The sequence below is a fragment of the Fonsecaea monophora genome (assembly GCF_001642475.1).
Source record: "Fonsecaea monophora strain CBS 269.37 chromosome Unknown Scaff3, whole genome shotgun sequence".
NCBI classification, from domain to species: domain Eukaryota; kingdom Fungi; phylum Ascomycota; class Eurotiomycetes; order Chaetothyriales; family Herpotrichiellaceae; genus Fonsecaea; species Fonsecaea monophora.
The window spans coordinates 532434-551229 of record NW_019173934.1 but is presented as its reverse complement, the minus strand read 5'-3'; the positions used below and the strand labels follow the sequence as shown (position 1 = coordinate 551229).

Genomic DNA, 18796 nt, shown 5'->3' with positions numbered 1-18796 from the left:
TGCATCGTGAATGTCATAGGAATAATCACCGTCCAGACGGTGATCCCGGCGGTCGACAATTGGGATTTTACTTCCACAGGCCAAAAATATAGAAATTGGACAAAGGAAAAGGAAAAGGATAGTGTTCCGTTGCTTTCGACACAGCTGTTGTCACTCTGTCGGTGGTAATGTAGGCTGCTCCCGCTGCGGTGGTGGTACACTCTGAGAAACGCTGGCACTTCGGGGTGCACTCTCCGACTGGGTCGAGGATCGTCGAATGTCCAGTAACCTTGCGCTGCCAGCACTGATATGCTTCGCATGGCCTTTGTAGTCCACGCTCCTGGCGCGTAGGAGTGTGGGTTCCGGTGTTTCCACTCCCCCAGGTTCGCCTTCTGCGAGTTCGCCTTCTGCGAGTTCGCCTTCTGCGAGTTCGCCTTCTGCGAGTTCGCCTTCGTCCTCCACATCCGAGCTAGCTCTTCGAGATACGTCCAAATCGTCCTTGTCTGTCTCCTTGAGCAATCCTTCCTTCGACCTGGCTCGAGTGGGTTGCCGGACCACGGTGGCTTGGCGGGCGATCCCGGCGTGCCATCTCTCGTCCCCACCTTGGGCAGCTGGCATGTGAGGCATGTCGGGAACGGGGCTTTGCTGGCGCTCCCGCTCTAAATCGATGACATTACTGCTTGCTCTGCGCCCCGCAGAAGCCACCGAATCTCGACGCCCACTTGGGCCCCGGGACAGCTTGTTTAGGTATTCGTCGTTGGCGAGGTCGTCGTCCTCTGGTTCGAAAGACCCAGGAATCGATTGCGGAGGAATCGAGGACTGGCTTTGTCGGAGTGGGTGGCCCATACCGCCTGAGAGCCTCTTGGGAGGCTTTCCTGATAGCCAAGACCCTTCCGAGTCAACAGAGGCCAGGGATTGGGACAAGCCCGCGCCTGAGGCCGTCCCGCCCATCTCAATGTCACCACCTTGAGGATGGCGACTTTCCGCTGCCCCATGGTCCAGTGCTGCATTACTCGAGCTGGTGGCTAGACTTCGATTGTCCAAAGTCCCTGACACCGAGTGTCGCGGTTGCCTAGATACCTGAGCTGCCTGTGGGCTAGCCATCACTTCTGGGGACTGAACACGAGAGTCTGGAGGCGAAATGGGAAGTTCGGGCAGATCCTCGCGGAACTTGGACATGGTTCTTCGCGGCACCGAAGAGGAGTCAGATTTTCTAAACGTGCGCGGAACCACCACGGGTGGAAGCTGTTGCTTTCGTGCAGCAAACGACTCGCGTGAAGTGTTCGAGAACTCGGACGGTGTGCTTCGACCACGGTCAACATTGCCGCCTTTTCGTCTTCCTCCACGCCTGAAAAAGCTCGTCCAGGAGCTGAGCTGTTGATTGCTCTGGTCCGAAGCGCGTCGATCAAGCGATCCATATTCTGGAATGTCTGGTGTGATTTCGCGAGCGAGTCCACTCGTTTGAGAAAGACTCTGCCGATCAACAGGCCCGTGCGTTGGAGAAGTAGGGGGGGATATTGTAGCCGCCTGAGACGCTTTCTCCTCGGTCCTGGCTTGAGCTGCGGAAACCGTTCGAAGAGGCGATTTAATCGGCACTGGGGGTTCTTCATCTCCCTCGTGGAGGAACGATTCTTGTGTGAGATCGATATCTTGCTCATCTTCGAATGGATTTCTAATCTGCCGCACCGGCCGAGCTTGTAAGCTTCCTGGATCTGCAAATGGATCGGTTGATTGATGCGCAGAACTCGGGGATTTGCGTGCGACAGCGGATTGCGATGTTTCTCCAGTATTGCCAAAAAGCGCACGACCCCTTCTTTCAATGTCCTCAACGGGGACTGTGAGGACATCATTGTTTGCGCGGCGACCACGCATTTCCTCCTCGCGCTGCCTATCAGCCTTTCGTTGAAGCTTCTTCTCCAACCGGGCACGGTCAGCCTCCTTTTTCCTTTCCTTACGTTTTCGATCCCTCTCCATCAACTCTCTCAATCCTCCTGCGTCGAGCTCGTCCGCTAACTCATTTATCCTTTTCCTCGATGAGGGGTCCTCCTCTTCTATGGCTTGCTGCACCGAAGGTTTTACTCTTGCTGGTTGCTTTCCAGCCGAAGGCCGTGGGTTTGCCACGTACGTAAGCGTGGGTCTGGGGCTCAATGCTGCCAGGATCCCAATCTTAAAAGACGCTTGGTTGGAAAGGTCTTCAGACTCTTGGATTGTTTCCGGCAGCGGCAAGGACACCTCTGACGTCGGTCGTTGAAATCTTCTGTTTAGATCACCCGGAATCTGTTTGGTGTCTCGTCGAAGTGGCCCAGACCCGGAGTATGTGGTTGGCCTTTTCAAGTTTTGGATTGGCGAGCTCATGGCACGCACCTCCCTCTCACGAGCATAGTCCTCGGCCTTTCTCTTGCTTGACTTTCTCCGGTGAAGTGTCGGATCGTAACCAGGGCGTCTGGCTAACAGCGTGGGAGCCTGCGGCAGTGCCGTGAAATCTTCAGGGCCAATACTTGTCTGTGACATTGGATTGTGAGAATAGATATCACTCCGTTGAAAGCCACCACCTGCGTCGTAGGAGCCCTTTTTGTAGCCGAGTGACTCGGCTGTGGGTACGCTGATGGGTAACGTTTGGGCTCGGGGGACATTTCTGGGATGAGAAGGAAGTCGCTGTTTCGAAAGCCTTCGAGGCTTCTCGTCTTGTCCGCGTTGACTTGCTGTGCGGCCCATGGTAACAATTTCTTGAGAAGAGCTTGTATCTGTTCGGGGGCGGAGATCTGTTCGTGTTTTCTCCAAAAGTGAGTGTCGTCCTTGGTCTTCGCCTTGAGTCGCTCGGCCTTTTTTGCCTCCACCAAATGGCCAAAAGCCCATGCTGAGCCCAGCGGAACCAGATCAGAGGACTGGAAGGGGGAGGAGTTTGGTCAAGGGACAGAGCTGAGTCGAGGTGGAGGTTCGCAAACCCTGAGTAGAGACATCAACGACGACCCGACTGGCGCACGACAGGGATTTCAATGTAGGAGTAAGGAGTCAGGGCTGTTCGACCAGCCGTGGCACAGGCGGTTTCGAAAAGGTGATGTTATTTCAAACTCGGTTGTCATAGGGGCGGCAACGCCACGCAGTCGCGGTCGCAATGCTCTTTTGTCCTTGACGAGAAGGACAATCGGATAGATGATCGGTACGTCGAGACAGGTTGATTGATAATTAATTTATGGAAAGGCGAGTACTGAAGGGTGAAATGGGTGTTTGAGATAGAGCGGGTGATGATTCGTAGAACAACAATAGAGAGCGCTCTGTGCCGGGCAGCTTTGGAATGAGCGTGACCTGAACAATGGTGGAAAAACGTGGTAGAGGAACGAAGCGAGGCAACTGGGACGCAGGTGCTTTGCTGGTCTGGCGGATGGCGAATGGATCAAAGCAGTGCAGAAGTGCCAGTGACGAATGGTGACGATGATGTCGAACAATGAGCGAGTGGCGGGCGCGGCAGCAGTACACAGTAGGGGACCGACCTCCTTAGAGGCATGCAGGTGCTAAAAAGAAAAACAACTGGAGGCGAAGAGCAAGTCTGTTGGCAGGTTAAGCTACGGACTACGAGTATTTAGTCTTGCAGACGGGGCAGCCCTGAGGCGTGTTTGGTCGACGTGCTACTGAGAACTGTTAGGCGATCGATGCGGGCTGGAGTGGGGCACATTGATGCCCATGGTGCCCGTGGCGCCCGAGGGCCATGGCAGAACTGAAGCCCACAATAAGCCCATCCATCCTTCAGCCAACAGCCGCACCGTTTCAGGGAGGCACCCGAGAGCCCCCGGGGAGGGGTATTGCAGCCACCTAACTGCCCTACCACGCCTACCTACCAACATGCGCCTCTCTCGAAACCTCCTCCGTCACCTGCCACTACCTACTCGAAAAGACCGGGCACTGGAGCCAGTGATGATCCTCTACCCGTACGAAACTAGTCTTTCACTATTAAGTGATCCGTTGAAAGTCGATGCAGATCACGCGTGGGAAAGTAGGTCATTTGCATCACAGCTATTGTTATTTCAAGGTGCTCCATCAGAGATCAACCTCATCTGCATGAAGCGGAATCACAACAGATCTGGCACCTCGCATTGGTCAACCACCATGATCCGGGGGATATTACTCCAATCATTCGTGGCCGCCTGTGCCGACCAGTGCGAGGGCTCAAAGGCTCTTGCTCATTGAATTCATCTCCCTCTTCTTACTCGTACAGCTTTGATTGAAGCTGACTTGATGCCAGGACCAAAGTTTTACTGCTCTCTCCTTCATTCTTTCATAGTCGGCGCTCGTAAGCTAGATTGGTCCTTTTTGGCAGCCATGGTTAATCCCTTCAGCCAGGATACGACGTTCCAATTCCCCATGGCCAGGGTGTACGCAACGGGAAGCCGACAGGAGGTCAGGGAACGTCTTGCTGACATGCAAGGAACACGGCAGACGTTAAGGCACAGGTACAACCGTCGCCCGGGAGTGTACAATGCAATGCCACGAGTCACAGCAGTTATTCCTGTCAGCGTGTCCGTGCAGCGAGAAAAAAAGCCCCCGAGACTGTTGTGGGAGCGCGGGGCAAGAGGAAGCCAAAGCGGACAAATCAAGAGCCTCAGCACAACAAACCTACCATCGCACTACACCCGTGGTAACTCTCCAAAGGCGTGAAGAATCATGCATCCGTCCCAGTTGTTCCTCTCAACCTGTGCGAATGGTTGTCTGCCAGCTTGCAAGGCCAAAACACACGTTGATTCTTGTTTGCTACGTCGATGACGTCTACCAGGGGTGGTTGGCATCTATTCCGTATATTCCCTGCTTTGCGTCCCTAAGCCACCTGCAACGGACTTTGATAGCTTGACAAGACCGTCCAGGTACCCGAGCCAAGTCTCTCTTCCAGGTCGAATGGACCTCCAATCCCTGCCTAGCTGACTAGTTCTAGCTGGTAGCCGGTTCATGGATGCGGCGTGCGTGGCCGGTTCCTGCATCTGATCGCTTCCTTTCCAAGCGCATGTCTCAGACTCGACAACTCTGCCTGCTTCTCGACACAGCGGATGATCTATTTCGGATATCCTGACCAGTAATCGCTATCAACCGCCCTTCTTGCCGGGCCTTACATGCACGGCGCCCGCATTCGGCGCCTTAGAGCCATAGAGTATTGATGCATGATATTCGAACGAGGCCGCAAAAACAGCGAGAACGAGGAAGCAATAGAGGGGCCGGGCCAGGAGTTAGAATCCGGTTTGGGGGCCACGGGGGACGCCATTTGTCCTGCACCTCGAACAAAAACTCGAAGCTATGTGTGTAACTAGCGGGTGTGGCGCCTCACCACCGGAGCATTTTCAGCCGCCAGTGGCGCCGACCTTGTGTCTGTCCTTGTCGGCAATCTTTCGATCGGCGAGTTAAGGTACGCGTACGAGGTCCTTGGTATCCCTGCTGTCAGGTCACAGCAATGCTGCGTGCAGAAACGGGTTTCCAACCGTATGTCGCAGTTTCACCCAGAGAAAGTGCTCGTGCTCATGGCCCAAAGACAGTTGGTGTTTATGCATTTAGGTTTGATCAATCAATCTCCAGATAATGAATAGTATGACTTTTCGGGATCGCACATATGCTGATAGATCGAAACTCCGGGAGATGGTACCGAGATGAGCGACGTCGTTGTGGCCTACTCGTAATCTTACTTTCACTACCTCGCACTTCTCTCCCAATAGTCGACTCTCATAGTCTGGCCTTATTCTCGAAAACTTCGTCCACCAATTTCACAGCTGCTTTGGAGCAACCATACGACGACTGATACCCAGCGCCTGTATAGCGTCAGCAACAAACGCGACATGGCCCTGCGTCGGGGAGCTGGAGCGGAACAGAACGAACCCAGCCATGTTATGGAGATGGGTAGGGAATGTTCATGTTAAAGAGACCGGCTTCTAGCTCGAGGTAGGGCAAAACATAAGGGAACGGGACGTCACTATCACTTACCGCCTGCACCGTAGTTGTGAACTGTCCAAACACCGTTGATTTTCTCCTTTTCAATTCTTGTTCCTCCTTCCCGCACGGGTCTCAGACCGACGCCATGTCGGATTATGTCGAGGTGCTCAATGCCCTTGCCTCCAGTCAACTCGGGGCAGATGGCGACGCATCGTTTCATGATCCTGATTGCGAGATTCGGATCGGGCTGTGACTCCCAGTTTCCTTTTTGATAACAACCACCCAAAATAGTCCCGCCACCAGCTGCCCGAGTCATGATATAGCAGGCTTCATCTGGGCCGTCATCGGTTCCGGACGTTCCATACATTGCGGGCGCTGAGTTCCTGACCACAACAATCTGGCCTCGCGCAGGAACAACCGTCTTGTCTTCAACACCACCGAGTTTGGCCGCAGAAAGTCCAGTACAGTTGACAACAAGATCGGCCGGGCGTCCTGAGTGATGGATGCCAGGGGCGGCCGCCTCGACAATGTGTTTAAACACAGCTCGCTTGACAACAGCCCCATTCTTCAGACATTGGGATACGAGCCATGGCAGGTATATTGCGGTGTTAATACAGACTGACGTGAAGCACGTGGCGTTGTCTATCCCCGGCTGAAGCTCCGACTTTGGGATTTCGCGAAACTGATAAAGCCGGGAGTGAGCATCTCAGTCGAGGTAAGAGGGATTGCATCGGATAAAGCGACTCACATCGTCGAAAAGAGTGCTGAACCATGGGTCAGGCTTGACCAGGTCAGCAAACCACGCAGCCGTGGCTGAGGAGACGTCCTTTTTCCGGTTATAGATCTCTGTTCTCTGGAAGTGAACGCCTGCCTCGGGATGGTTCTTTGCCAAGTCAAAAAGTGGCTGCCAGGTATTCCTATCCCACTCTTCTGCCGGCGTCCCCTTTGCTGATACCCTGTTATTTCGTGTTTCAGCGAGAGTGTGACATTCTGTAAGGAGATAAGGTTTCGACTCACGGCATATAATTTGCGCCTGCCCAGGGCGAGGCATATTCGATGTCGTAGTCCCCAGGCATATGCTTTGCAGCAATTGTGACCTTGTATCGTGGATTTTTGGACAATAGGAAGGCTGTGGTCAGGCCAGCAACACCCGCTCTGCATGTGTGTTAGGCTGCGCTCATAGTGAGATGGTTGAGTCACCTGTGCCTACCCTACGACGACAATGTTTTTGTCACTCATTGTGACTGGTCAGAGCCGTGAGTGAATTGGATCTAGGAATGCAAAGACAGGCAGAAGGGCCCAGTAGTTCGGATCCTATTGTTTGGGAGCCCAGTCAATAGGATGAATTCTGAATAGGTCAGTTTCTGCCGCACTGGTGTAGCTGCGAGGATAAGGTAAACAATATGATGGATGAGGACCGCCCAAGTCGAAGAAGATTTTCCGAGTCCTGGACCTCAGCCTTCTCTTTTAAGACAGTGCCATCTCTCACTCATCTTCTGAAAAAAGACAGCAGAGAACTACTCCTAGTGTACTCACAGGGCGTCCGCACCTTTAGACGCAGGAAAAACATACGGAGAACGCAGCTTCACAAGAGTTTTGCTTGCACCTTGACACCCACACACACCCCCACCACTTCCTCAGGTACAAGTTCTGTCACTTGTCAAACCACGATAACCAGGCCTTATCAGTTAGTGTCCGTCAACCTCCTTGCCTAGCCCTCGCAGCCCCTCCTTCAACCGCCGGAGACGGGCGCCCTTTTACCCGCTTGGGCAGCTTAGGCGGCGGCCTTTGCCAGTTCACTCATTTCAGAAGGTAAGCCGCAGCCAAAACAAGCAGGCCATGTTTTGAGTTGCACTGCTTGACTGTGTCCAGCGTGGCCCCCCCTCTCCCCAAAGCCTAAGCGGCATCCTGTGGGCAATTGGGCAAGACCGCCTTTATCCCCCTAGTTACTGCTGTTTGACGTGGTCTCAGCAATCATCAGGAAACCCCTAGCAGGCGACCACTTTGTCGATTTCAACTCTGCCTCATTTTGCAGGCCCCTTGTCATGTCGTTGTGATCATCCACCACCTATTTCTCCTCTCTTTCACCTCTTCCAAATGCTTGGGTCAATGGATCGGGCTCGATCATGGCTGACCATGCATTCACACAGCTTCCCAGCATGGTTCGAAAGCCCAAGGCTGTATGGCCCGGCCTGGCCAAGATGGGCATGTACCAGAAGCAGATAGCAGGCGACGGTATAGCATCGCTCTCTCCCCTTATCTCATTGCCTATTTCAATCTGACTCGATCCCAGGCAATTGTCTGTTTGCATCTCTCTCCGACCAACTCTACGGGACTCCCGCAAAACACCCCGAGATACGTGCAAGTATCATTGACCACATGCGAACCTATCGTCCGCTTTTCGAACAATATGTCCATAAAGATGACGTGCAACAACGAAGGACTCTCCGTTCTGCCACATTGGCCTCTCGCCAGGAGCCAGAAGACGCGTTCGAGGAATACTTGTCTCTCATGTCACGCAGCGGGACTTACGGCGGAGAGCCTGAGCTGGTAGCCTTTTGTCAGGTCTTCGACCAGGATGTCACAGTGCATCTCCCACGTATCCAGAATTTCGACAGAGATTCGATTCTCTACACGAACGAGCACCGAGGAGATCCCGCTTCTGTGCCACCACTCCACATCTGCTATGGCGGAGATGAGGTCACGCGAGCACACTACGACTCAGCTCGAAGCAGGGATGGTTCCACTCCACGGCACAAGAACAGCCCTCTTCTCAAACCCCAAGACACGTCTCGCAACGCCACTGTTAGCTCGCCATCGCCACATCTCCTCCTCAGTACCAGAGCGATCCGGAGCGGCAAGGCGGAACTATCATCTGAGTTCATCCAGGACTTTCTGCAAAAGAGCAAGAGAGACACGGAGAACAATGTGGACCAGCTCAGTGAGAAATACCGCGCACGAAGTCCGTCTGTAACCTCATCTCAACGCAGCTCGAGCTCCAAGAGATCATTGGATGAGGACGGAGAGCCTGTTCGTGCCAGCAAAAGGGCAGATAGACGGAAAAGCACCAGAAGACGTGCAGATATGGCTATTGTGGTCTGTGACCCAGACAATGAACTCTCTCCGTCAATGCCAAATGACTCGCCCAGTGCGGATACACCACCAAGCACGCAAGACACGGAACCATCCGCGGACATGCCGGCTCAAGAGAATATCAATTCCACGATCAAGGCCAAGCCTCTTGCTACGGAGGAAGGCACTGGCCCTGAAATTGTTGCCGACCCTGCGAAGCCACCGCCGAAGAGTCAGCCTCGCATCTCATTCAGTCTCGTCACCAACAAAGCAGTAACTGCCTCCGAGTCGTCCAGCTCAAGATTGATGTCGGTTGCCGAGAGGCCTAAACCAACATTGCGAGCATAGGAATTGTACGGGAGTACAGGTTGAGGTCACTTGTCCAACAGTCTTGGTGAGGTTGTTCTGCATAGCACGGGTTGGCCTGTTTTGATACCCCAGCATAGCATAGCGTCGGCGGCACATGGCACATTACAAGAATTTCGGTCAGGGAATGGGCCCTTTTTAGAGATCAGACCGTGGTTAAGATCCCAAATGATTGATGAGAACTATGGACTAAGTTTAGTAGAAACAATCATCGCTCAAGGGCATGAAGTAGAGGAAAGCAGCCCTTTGGATGATGGCTACCAGTCTTTCAAATTTCCGCGTAATAAGCGGGCAATGTGAGCCACTTGAACAAACAAATCGAGTTCAGGCTCCTGTCGTACCCAAAGCTCCGTTGAGGATCATGTTTGATTACGGACCCTGAGGAAGGATTTCGGCAGAGGTTGACGGGCTCTTGGCATACGTGTGGGTTACGAGCTTCCACCTGTTACTCTGTCCTCCAAAGCAGCTCGGCAGCTTCCCCTTTGTTGTTGTGGCCTGCGGTGCGCAGTTAGATTCTGCTAAGTTTATTCACTACTTCTTGTTACAACCCTCGCAACAGGCTACAGACTACTCGGGAGAGCCATCCCTTCACCACCTCAGCCTCCCTAAGACTCTCACGCTCGAGCCCTGTGCAAGCTGCGCCTGGGCCATCATCATGGACTTCTCCAACATATTGTACGTTTTCCAATTTACAGCGGGTTTATGCCGTGCGCACTGCTGGTAGGGTTTTACGCTCTCGTGCTAATTACAGACTGTAGCCGACTGGTCAACCTGGTCGTGGGAGCGATTATGGTCTTGGGAGGTATGAAATGAGTCCAATCTTGTCAGCGGTGCAGCCGTCAAACACTCATACTGACAAGGCAACAGGAATCAGCCAGTTCATCCCTATTGGATTGTCGGTTTTGCCCTCTGTCAACGTTTTGCGCGGATACTAAACATACGATAGTCGAAGTATCATTGTGGGCATCTACGTGATCATCTTTGGATTGGGTATGAAAGAGACTGCATCAATATCATGCTCTGGGAAGACTGACTGGATACACAGCTGTCGCCGGGCTGGAACTATTACCGCAAGTTCCACCGTATCTGCCCAAATACGCCAGCTTTCTATTTTCCTTCCTCGGTCGCGGCATCTGTCAGTCCTCCTAGCTCCCCCATCGACTAGAGATCCTAACATTGCGCAGTCTACATCTTCGTTGGTTGCATCATTCTCGAGGGCCACGTTTTGCGAATTATTGCTGGTACCATTGTTGCTGCGATTGGCGTCGGTTACTGCGCGCTGGAGTTTGCACCCTCGATTGAGCCACCATCCAACATGCGTGACGCGGATGCTGGTTGGGGCGCTGAACAGGTGTAAGGTCCCACAGATGCAGATTATCGATTCCGGACCAGTTGTTGTCACGGTCAATGTATTTTAATGTTGGTCAAGTTTTGGTCTGGTGGGCTGGCAGGTAGGTGGTGATGCCAGATCAGCAATCATCGGTAGGCGAGGAATGTGAGGATAACCCTCGGAGTCATTAGGGTGATTGTTGTGGGAGCAGAAAAGAGGTGCACAGACAGGCCTGGAATATACGATCAGGCGCTTATGGTGGTGGTGGTTTTGTTGTCCAGGCTCTTGCGGTGTTGGTATTCTCCAAGCTCTGACATACGGGTAACAGGATCAAGGATAAGCAGAGCCACTATCTAATACGAAATCGAATTCGACGACGACCATCTAGCCGTAGGAATTGCCGAGCAGACGCTCGAGTGGCCAGATTGTCGTCTTGATGATGTTTCAAAAGTTGAAGAATTGACTACACTGTAGTAACTACGCTGGCTATCGATAATCTCATAGTCAACTATTTCTAGTCCGTCAAGTAGATTGCTCTGCTCCTAAGACATTGTCGTTTACGAAGTTCGAGAAAACCGTCGTATGCGATATGCCGCCGCCGCCTTCCGGAAAAGATCTGGGGAGCGGGATCCTGATTCATTCTCTCCCCTATGAGTTCCTCAGCTTTGTTCGTGTGCCTTGCACTCCTGCTTCGTGAGCAGCATTTTGTCTTCGTCCACCTGAGCTATGGAACTGTTAGAGATATTTATCGGACACCTTGAACCTGGCGATTGTCAACCAGTGGTTTCTCGGTGGAGGCGCCATTTCACAGATTCAGGGATGCAACTCAGCCAAAATATCATGCCGTGAGGAGTCTGATCACTATTCTGTGCTGTCAAGGGGCATATCAAGGGATTCCTTGGCTCAAGTGAGGCCCTCACACACGGGCCCTACGTGGCAAAAGCAACCTGCATACTTCAAGCAGCCTCCCCCTCAAGAAAGAATGACAACCCGAGACTCGGGAAGAGGGGGATCCATATTCATTCTTCGGGTATTTGCAGATGGCAGTGCATGTCTTCGAATGATACAAGGAATGCAAAGAAGACAACAGAGACAGTGAGCGCGCCCTAGGGGAACCTATTCCCAAACCTACGTACCGGGACATCCAGCTTGCTTTCCCACAAAAAGGGGCAGGTACTGAAGACTTTTCGCAGCATGGACAAAGAGAATACGCCCTACAGGCGGTGACAGAAGAGATTATGCCCGATTGAAACATGGATGGTTTCTATGGGCAGAGTGGTCGTAAGTGGCTCTGTCATGGGAATGCTGAACACAAACTTGGAATGCAACGTGGACCAGGGCAACGATGGGATCACATTACATCTGCAGATTTCTTCGATAAGCCCTTGTTATCACAGAGGCTATGTCGGGTATAAGTACCCTCCCGTGTGTCTGCCCTTTGTCGTCGTTCTTTGTCGGCTTTTACAACCCGGTTTGCAAGTAAATCCTTGCGCGCCACAATCTCAGTCCAAGGCTGAAACTGTATGCAACGGCATCTAAGGCAGGACCACAATAGAAGGAAACCTGCGTGCTATGGACGGGACAAATCAACCATCAGATGCTGGTGCGGCCATCTCTACAAATACCGATCAACCTCTCCATCAAGATGGATGCCCTTTTGTCAATCACGAACCACAAAGTCCATCGAAGACATCACCAAATACGGTTCAACGCAAGAAGCATTGCGCCTGGTGCAACATGGATGCGTATTACGTTGCACATACCCGTCCAGGCGACACTGGCCCGGACGATTCGCAAGCTTCATCTGTTTCGGATGAGGATCGCCCTTCACCATGCTACACGACATTCTCCGGACGCTTGATCAGACACGGCGCGGGCAGCTGTCTGAATTCCATGGCCTTGAGAATGACGGGACGGTAGAAGAATGGAATGAGGAATGGAAGGCCGTGGCGAATGAGGTTGGGGGATCTGAGGTGCGTCTTTTCTCCGAGCTTTCGATATCAATCACTGACATACCCACCCTGTTAGAAACTGGAATCTCTTGTCGAGATTGGTCTTGCAGCCGTCCGGGTCAGAGTCGGGAATGACCATCTGCAAGGCTTTGAAGGACAGACCGCAGAGCTGTCCGGTTTTCGCTTGTCTCAAGACCTGGTCATCACCTGTGCTCATTTCACAGACTGGAGTCTCCCAGGGAACAAGGTCGAATTCTACTTGAATGGCCAGAATGGCATTTACGAAGCGATACAAGCAAGGAAGTCTAAAGCAGTTGGTAAGTCTTCATCCGCAATGTCACAACCACATATGCACCACTGACCAGGTCCTAGGTCGCAAAGGTCACTTGACACTCCGCCTCTGGGCCATCCACGAAGCATGGGACATTGCTGTTTTTCGAGTCACAGGCTGGCCCGAGAACAACAGCCAGCTGTCCGTTCTCACGAAAGAGGATATCTCTTCGGTTGCCCCGGAGGAATGGGCCCAGTTGAAAGCCGGTTCAACGGGGCGATTCTGGTCAATCGGCTATAACCTTGCTGTCAACATGGATCAGTTACGCGAACATTTCGCAAATTTTTTCTCGAGACTTCAGCAGGACGAGAAGGCGGAGATCAGCCAACGCTATGTAAGTCACAATCTCCAACCCATCGGCTTCTTATCTGATCCTGTCTCGGCAGGAGTTCAACGATGCCAAACCACCCAGGAGTGAATTTCTTCAAGCGAACAGACGGACTGTCAGCTTTGGTACGAAGATAGGAATCCTATCCTATGCGAAAGAACACCGGGCGTGCGTTGAATTGAGTGCATGGTACGGACGATCAGGCTCAATGGTTTGCGCTGAGAAAGATGGAAGGTCGGTCGTCATCGGCATTGGTAAGTTGCGTCCTATGTCATAAATGGGGAAGACTGGAGCTGACAGAAAACCTAACCAGTCCAAGGAGGCGAGCAGACCTCTGACTGCAACTTGATCTTGTTGTTCAATACGAACATGCAAGAATGGTGGACTGCCGCCACTGAGCTGGGGAATAGCGCAGGTGCGCAGGACATCAGTAAGCGAGTCGTCATGCGTTAGATGGTGTTATCAGCAGGGTCGACACCCGAGAAAGGGTGGCATCTCGTCCACCAGACAGGATCTCTTTTGGGAACAGCGGTCAAAGTTGGGTCAAGGATCAAGGAATGCTGGGTGAGGAAATGAGCGAGGGCGACGTGGTCTGAACACTAGCACACCACGTGCACACTAGTCAGCAGTCTCTTGCCCTCATCGGCTAGTACTATTCGAGTAGTCTCTAGGCTGGAGGCCTCGTAATACGAGGGGACAATGACATTATCCTGTCCTTCACGTGACTCATCGCAGTACAGCCACGTGACTAATCTCATTAGTATCAGCCAATCACAAGACAGGTGTTTGATATTACGCCAGCACCATGCGCGGAGTGGGTGTCGCGCCTCATGGAATTCCTCCCTCTCGACTGCATCTGTGCCGTCACTCTCCCTCTCTCAGAGGTTCCTGGGGTATTGATTTTGACATGGGTAAATGCGGCTTCTCGACTTCTCGCCAAATCGCTCATTCTCCTATCCAACTTGCCAAGTCACCTCACTGTCACTTGTGAAGCCCCCGATATTTCAGCTCAGAGCCTACCGTCTGAATCAACCGGTCCTCTCCAGTGCTCTTCGTCTTACCAACACCACTTTCACAGTTGCCTACATTCGTCCTGAGCAGGACGCTTCCCTCATATCTAGCCAACCCCGTCAGAATTGGCTATCTCATCGGACCTTGGATCTCTTTCTGCGGATTTGGCTACAGTTCTCGCCTCCTTATCCCTTCGATTGTCGATTTCCCCTGAATGGCGTGTGCCTCCTGCTAACAAGGCGCCCGAAATTGGATCGGCATGTTGGCTGTACGCGGTGCTATGGACCCTTTGCGCCGTCGCACCTCCTTTGGTTCCGACGAAAAGAGTTTGATGCGTCAACCCTCTGCCGAAGACATCGATGCTGCTCATCAGCTTGTGTCGTCTGCACTGGGTGAACGTCATGGTTCCCACCTGACCCATGAAAATAACGCGGGTGATATCGCCCTCCGCCGTCTTCCTCTGGGCCAAACCAGTCACAGACCAGAATCCTCTGAAGCACCGCTATCATCCTCAGTCGAACACGCCGAGCAGAGAGGAGACATTCCGGGTCTGGGTCAAGTCTGCAGGTATGCCATCTTCGCGCGAGTACACCCACGTCCTGATGCCAACTCGCTTCACGCTGGTGTTGTCGCTAATATAACTGTAGCAATTGCGGAACGACCAAGACCCCGTTATGGCGACGGTCTCCCACCGGACACACCATCTGTAATGCTTGTGGGCTCTACCTGAAGACGCGCAACGCTCCCAGGCCCACAAACTTCAAGCGTCCAAACTCAGCCGCCCCTCCTGAAAGTCCTCGCCAGAGAATTACGGCATCTCCAACCGCTTCAACAGTATCGGCATCAGCACCAAGCCAGCCCTCGAGCGTTCCATACCGAGCTCCAGAGCACATCACTGGCTCGTGTCCAGGTAGGGGGGAGTGTAACGGAGCAGGCGGAGCCGAGGGCTGCGGAGGATGTCCTGCGTACAACAACAGAGTCGCTAGAACTGCTAATACGTCGGTGGTACCCGACTTACCAGCCGAAGACGGGAACGACTCGCAGAGTGAGGCTGGTTTGGGAACGAGCCCAAGCGCAACAAGTCCTGCCACTCAACAACAGCCATCTCCCGGGAACGCATCGTTGCTCGTTGCGTGCAAGAACTGTGGGACGACCGTAACCCCTCTATGGCGTCGCGATGAGCAAGGCCATCCTATCTGCAATGCGTGCGGCTTGTATCACAAATTGCATGGGTCACATCGCCCAGTACAAATGAAGAAGTCGACGATCAAGAGGCGGAAACGAGTTGTACCGGCATACCCCGAGGTTCTCAAACCAGCCACCACACCTTCTCAACACCACCCGTCGACTTCGCCAGAACCAGCTCTACCAGCAGATGCCCGAGAGCCAATCGCCATCGACAACTCACCCGCGCCCAAGAGGAGACGACCCCCTCCTACAGTGGATTACACCGGATACGTTCCCCAAACCCACATGGACGAAGCTCCGCAGGATGCGAACGAAGACTATGCCTCTCGACTTCAACGTGCAGCTATTGCGGCAGGAGGCATGCAACTTGACCCCGCACTGGTGGAGGCCGGTCGCCGACGTCAGGAACAGGATGCCACAACAGCGCAGCCATCCGAAGACAATGAAAACGAGATGAACGAGCGGGATCGCGCGGTCTGGAGAGCAGAAAGAAGGGCGCAACTGATGCGTGAAGCAGAAGTTATGAGGGCGGCACTACGTGCAAAAGAACGCGAGATTGATGATCTCACTTGACGTCGATGACGTGTTCAGGTCCGCATGTCCATGCAGCCCTGTTGGTTTCTTGTCTACATGACTCCATGTGGACAACTGTTGGGGACTATCAAAGAAAATTTGGAATGATTTTAACGAATACTTGTTGCACAGCAAGGCGCTGGAGGAAAATTCAGTGGTTTTGCGAAGAGGCATACAGGGACGAACGAAGGCCAGGTTTGGGCCGACATTCGAGTATGCGAGACAGTATGCGAACCATCGTGCCCTCCAACACTCACTCGACGCTTCTACACCCGATATATCTTCCCCTCTCATAGATCAAGTAGGGGTATTGGGTACTGGGTATAGAAGTCCTTTTTTTGGGCGCGGGCACAAATCGCGGATATGCATCCTCGTTATGTAGGACCCAAAACAAAAAACCATGTATCTCTGCGCCACTCCTCACTTGACTGATCGTAAGACCCCCTGGAGATGAGACGAGTCGGTATCCCATTCGTATGCCAGACAGAAGATGCCTTGCCTTGCCTTGCCATGACGATGTCGAATCTCTGCCCTCTCCAGTTTTCCCCGTTTGCCTTTCCGGATGAGCGAGTAGCTTAGCTGTAAGGTGACCAAAGAAGGTGCACGGTGCCACAACACCACAGACAAATAGTGAAGAGTGAAGAGTGGAGGCGTGGAGGCGCATGTCTTGGGTTCATCACAAACCACCACACGAACGATCAGTCATGCTGTGTAACCAGGTTGTGTTTTCCATCGAGGCTGAGGGAATATGTGCGGGTAGTTTTGGACCCTGAGCCAGAGCCAGAGCCAGAGCCAGAGCCAGCAGAATGTGGGGATGGCGGAGGGGAAGAGGGAAAAGAACATGTCCTCTTCTCCTGGTGCCGGTGCCGGTGATGGCGATGGCGATGGTGCCACAGCTTTGTCAGTTCCCTTTGTCCCCTTCGTCTCCTCCGCTATCCATCCAAATCTGATTCGTCCATGGTTGAGAATCGCGCCATCCCTCCAGATCTGGCGGCATCAAAAATGAGCTTCGACTTGGATTCTCCATTCAACTCGGTTGGGTTGGTGTGATTTCTCGTGTCCTGATGTTCGTGTGTGTCGTGCCCTGGCAAATCCGGGCAATCCGGGCCATCCATATCCCATGGTCTCAGCTCATATCAGTTTGTTTATATCAACCACTTCGCAGTGTCCAGTTGATACAGCTGTAGCATCAGAACTGTGTGATCCATCATCTGTCATCCGTCATCTCAAAGGCAACTGCCTCATTGATCGTAATTTGCCACAAAACTCCCAAGCCGCAGTCTCCCACTCTTGATAGTGCGCGCGTAGCATGCTTTTTCTGACAAGGCAAATCAACGAGCACGTCCCAAATAACATCACTGCCTCTGTGAAGGAAAAGAAACACATCAGAACCACAACTTGATCAGTTCCTCACTGACGGCATTCGGGGTCATGAGTCCGTTTTCCGTGATGAGGGCCGAGATCAACCCAGGCGGCGTGATTTCGACCATCCAATCGTCCACATGCCCTGTAGCGGGTTTTCCATCCTTTGGCAGCGGACTGGAGCCAGGAAACCCTTCTTTCTTCTGACTTCCGGCATTGGAATCAGGAGCCGCAGTAGTCCCGCCGAGGCCAAAGCGCAACACATTCTGTTCAACCCCCAGTCTTCGAAGATCACTCGGCCCATACCCGAGCGGGAAGTTCCCCACAAACTTGTACGATTCCACGCACACATGCAAGGGGATGGCATAAGTCTGGGCGATAAGTCCGATTTGGTGTGTGCCGAGCCCTGTGACGATGGATCCGTTCTCCAAGACCGCGGTGGCGCCGACGAGGAACTGTGGTGGTGAAGCCGGAGAGGGCGGTAGCGACGCTAGCGCATACGTCAAAGCGTGCAGAGGAATTGTGGTGGTGGGAATAGAAAGGTCCTGCAGCGAGGCGATAGACTCTGCGAGCCGCGAGGAAACTCCTCTTGGGGGTAACACATAGACGACACTGAAAGAGCGCTTGGACTCTGCAGCTGCAGTTAGCACGGTGTGAACTACCCGGCTGTATCCGTAGGTAATGATGATTGAGTCTTCTTTGATGAATGGCAAGGCATGATGGGCGATTTTGAGACGTGCTTCATTGGCGCGTTTCACAAACAGAGACGACTGGGCGATTATGTGATGGCGTAACGCGGTGAAGTCGGATGTCGCGAGCGACGACGGCCGTTGCTGGAAGGAGCTGATCAGGTACCTTTGAAACAGCTCTGTCCCAGCAGAGAGCGGAATCGGGTTGCGTTGCGACTCGAGCAGTCTTCGAGAGTGGCTGGACAGTAGTGCGAGGGTTTCCGAGATGGTTGTCAAGGGCGATGTCGCGAGAAGATTGATGAGTGATTCGATCGCTGCAATTGGAGGTGTGATGTTTGGATCGCTCTCAATCAGCGAGTTGTAGGACGCGACGATGTCAAATGTCGTCGAGGGCGACTCTTCAGCTGTTGAGGGTTTGGATGCCATCGCTGGGGCTGATGCTGCTACTAGAGGTGTAGACGGATTAGCGGACTTGAAGAGCTAGCATAGAGCATTTTCTTATAGGGCACCGCTATATATTTCCACATGGGCGAATCTCATTGTGTCCAATTTCCTCATCCATGCCGAAACCATTGGGCAAGGCGAGGTTGAGTCATTGGGAGAAGGGCCAAGGGTTGGGGTAGATGCACTCACCAGCAGCCATGGCAGAAGGCACTATTTTCTAGACGGTACGCAGTCGTGATAAGTCTTGCAACTAGTTTCATGCAA

The 18796-nt window shown here is 53.0% G+C and overlaps 6 protein-coding genes across 6 annotated transcripts; 3 read left to right on the top strand and 3 right to left on the bottom strand.

Annotated features, from left to right (window-relative positions):
* Positions 1-150: 150 nt before the first annotated feature.
* AYO21_00895 (hypothetical protein) lies at positions 151-2694 on the bottom strand (the record flags this gene model as incomplete). Its single annotated transcript, XM_022650882.1, has 1 exon — positions 151-2694. The coding sequence occupies one exon, from the start codon at positions 2692-2694 to the stop codon at positions 151-153; it is 2544 nt and encodes an 847-aa protein (XP_022516885.1).
* A 2985-nt stretch (positions 2695-5679) lies between these two features.
* AYO21_00894 (hypothetical protein) lies at positions 5680-7125 on the bottom strand (the record flags this gene model as incomplete). The annotated part of the gene is made up of 5 exons (XM_022650881.1): positions 5680-5765; positions 5938-6568; positions 6635-6842; positions 6904-7041; positions 7097-7125. The coding sequence occupies 5 exons, from the start codon at positions 7123-7125 to the stop codon at positions 5680-5682; spliced, it is 1092 nt and encodes a 363-aa protein (XP_022516884.1).
* An 887-nt stretch (positions 7126-8012) lies between these two features.
* On the top strand, positions 8013-9306 carry AYO21_00893 (hypothetical protein; the record flags this gene model as incomplete). The annotated part of the gene is made up of 2 exons (XM_022650880.1): positions 8013-8121; positions 8180-9306. 2 exons carry the CDS (start codon positions 8013-8015, stop codon positions 9304-9306), a joined length of 1236 nt encoding a protein of 411 aa, XP_022516883.1.
* A 673-nt stretch (positions 9307-9979) lies between these two features.
* AYO21_00892 (hypothetical protein) lies at positions 9980-10681 on the top strand (the record flags this gene model as incomplete). The annotated part of the gene is made up of 6 exons (XM_022650879.1): positions 9980-9999; positions 10083-10126; positions 10192-10219; positions 10271-10314; positions 10370-10459; positions 10509-10681. 6 exons carry the CDS (start codon positions 9980-9982, stop codon positions 10679-10681), a joined length of 399 nt encoding a protein of 132 aa, XP_022516882.1.
* A 1805-nt stretch (positions 10682-12486) lies between these two features.
* On the top strand, positions 12487-16037 carry AYO21_00891 (hypothetical protein; the record flags this gene model as incomplete). The annotated part of the gene is made up of 7 exons (XM_022650878.1): positions 12487-12627; positions 12683-12923; positions 12979-13271; positions 13324-13519; positions 13579-13695; positions 14516-14843; positions 14924-16037. The coding sequence occupies 7 exons, from the start codon at positions 12487-12489 to the stop codon at positions 16035-16037; spliced, it is 2430 nt and encodes an 809-aa protein (XP_022516881.1).
* A 1385-nt stretch (positions 16038-17422) lies between these two features.
* AYO21_00890 (hypothetical protein) lies at positions 17423-18514 on the bottom strand (the record flags this gene model as incomplete). Its single annotated transcript, XM_022650877.1, has 1 exon — positions 17423-18514. One exon carries the CDS (start codon positions 18512-18514, stop codon positions 17423-17425), a length of 1092 nt encoding a protein of 363 aa, XP_022516880.1.
* Positions 18515-18796: the final 282 nt, after the last annotated feature.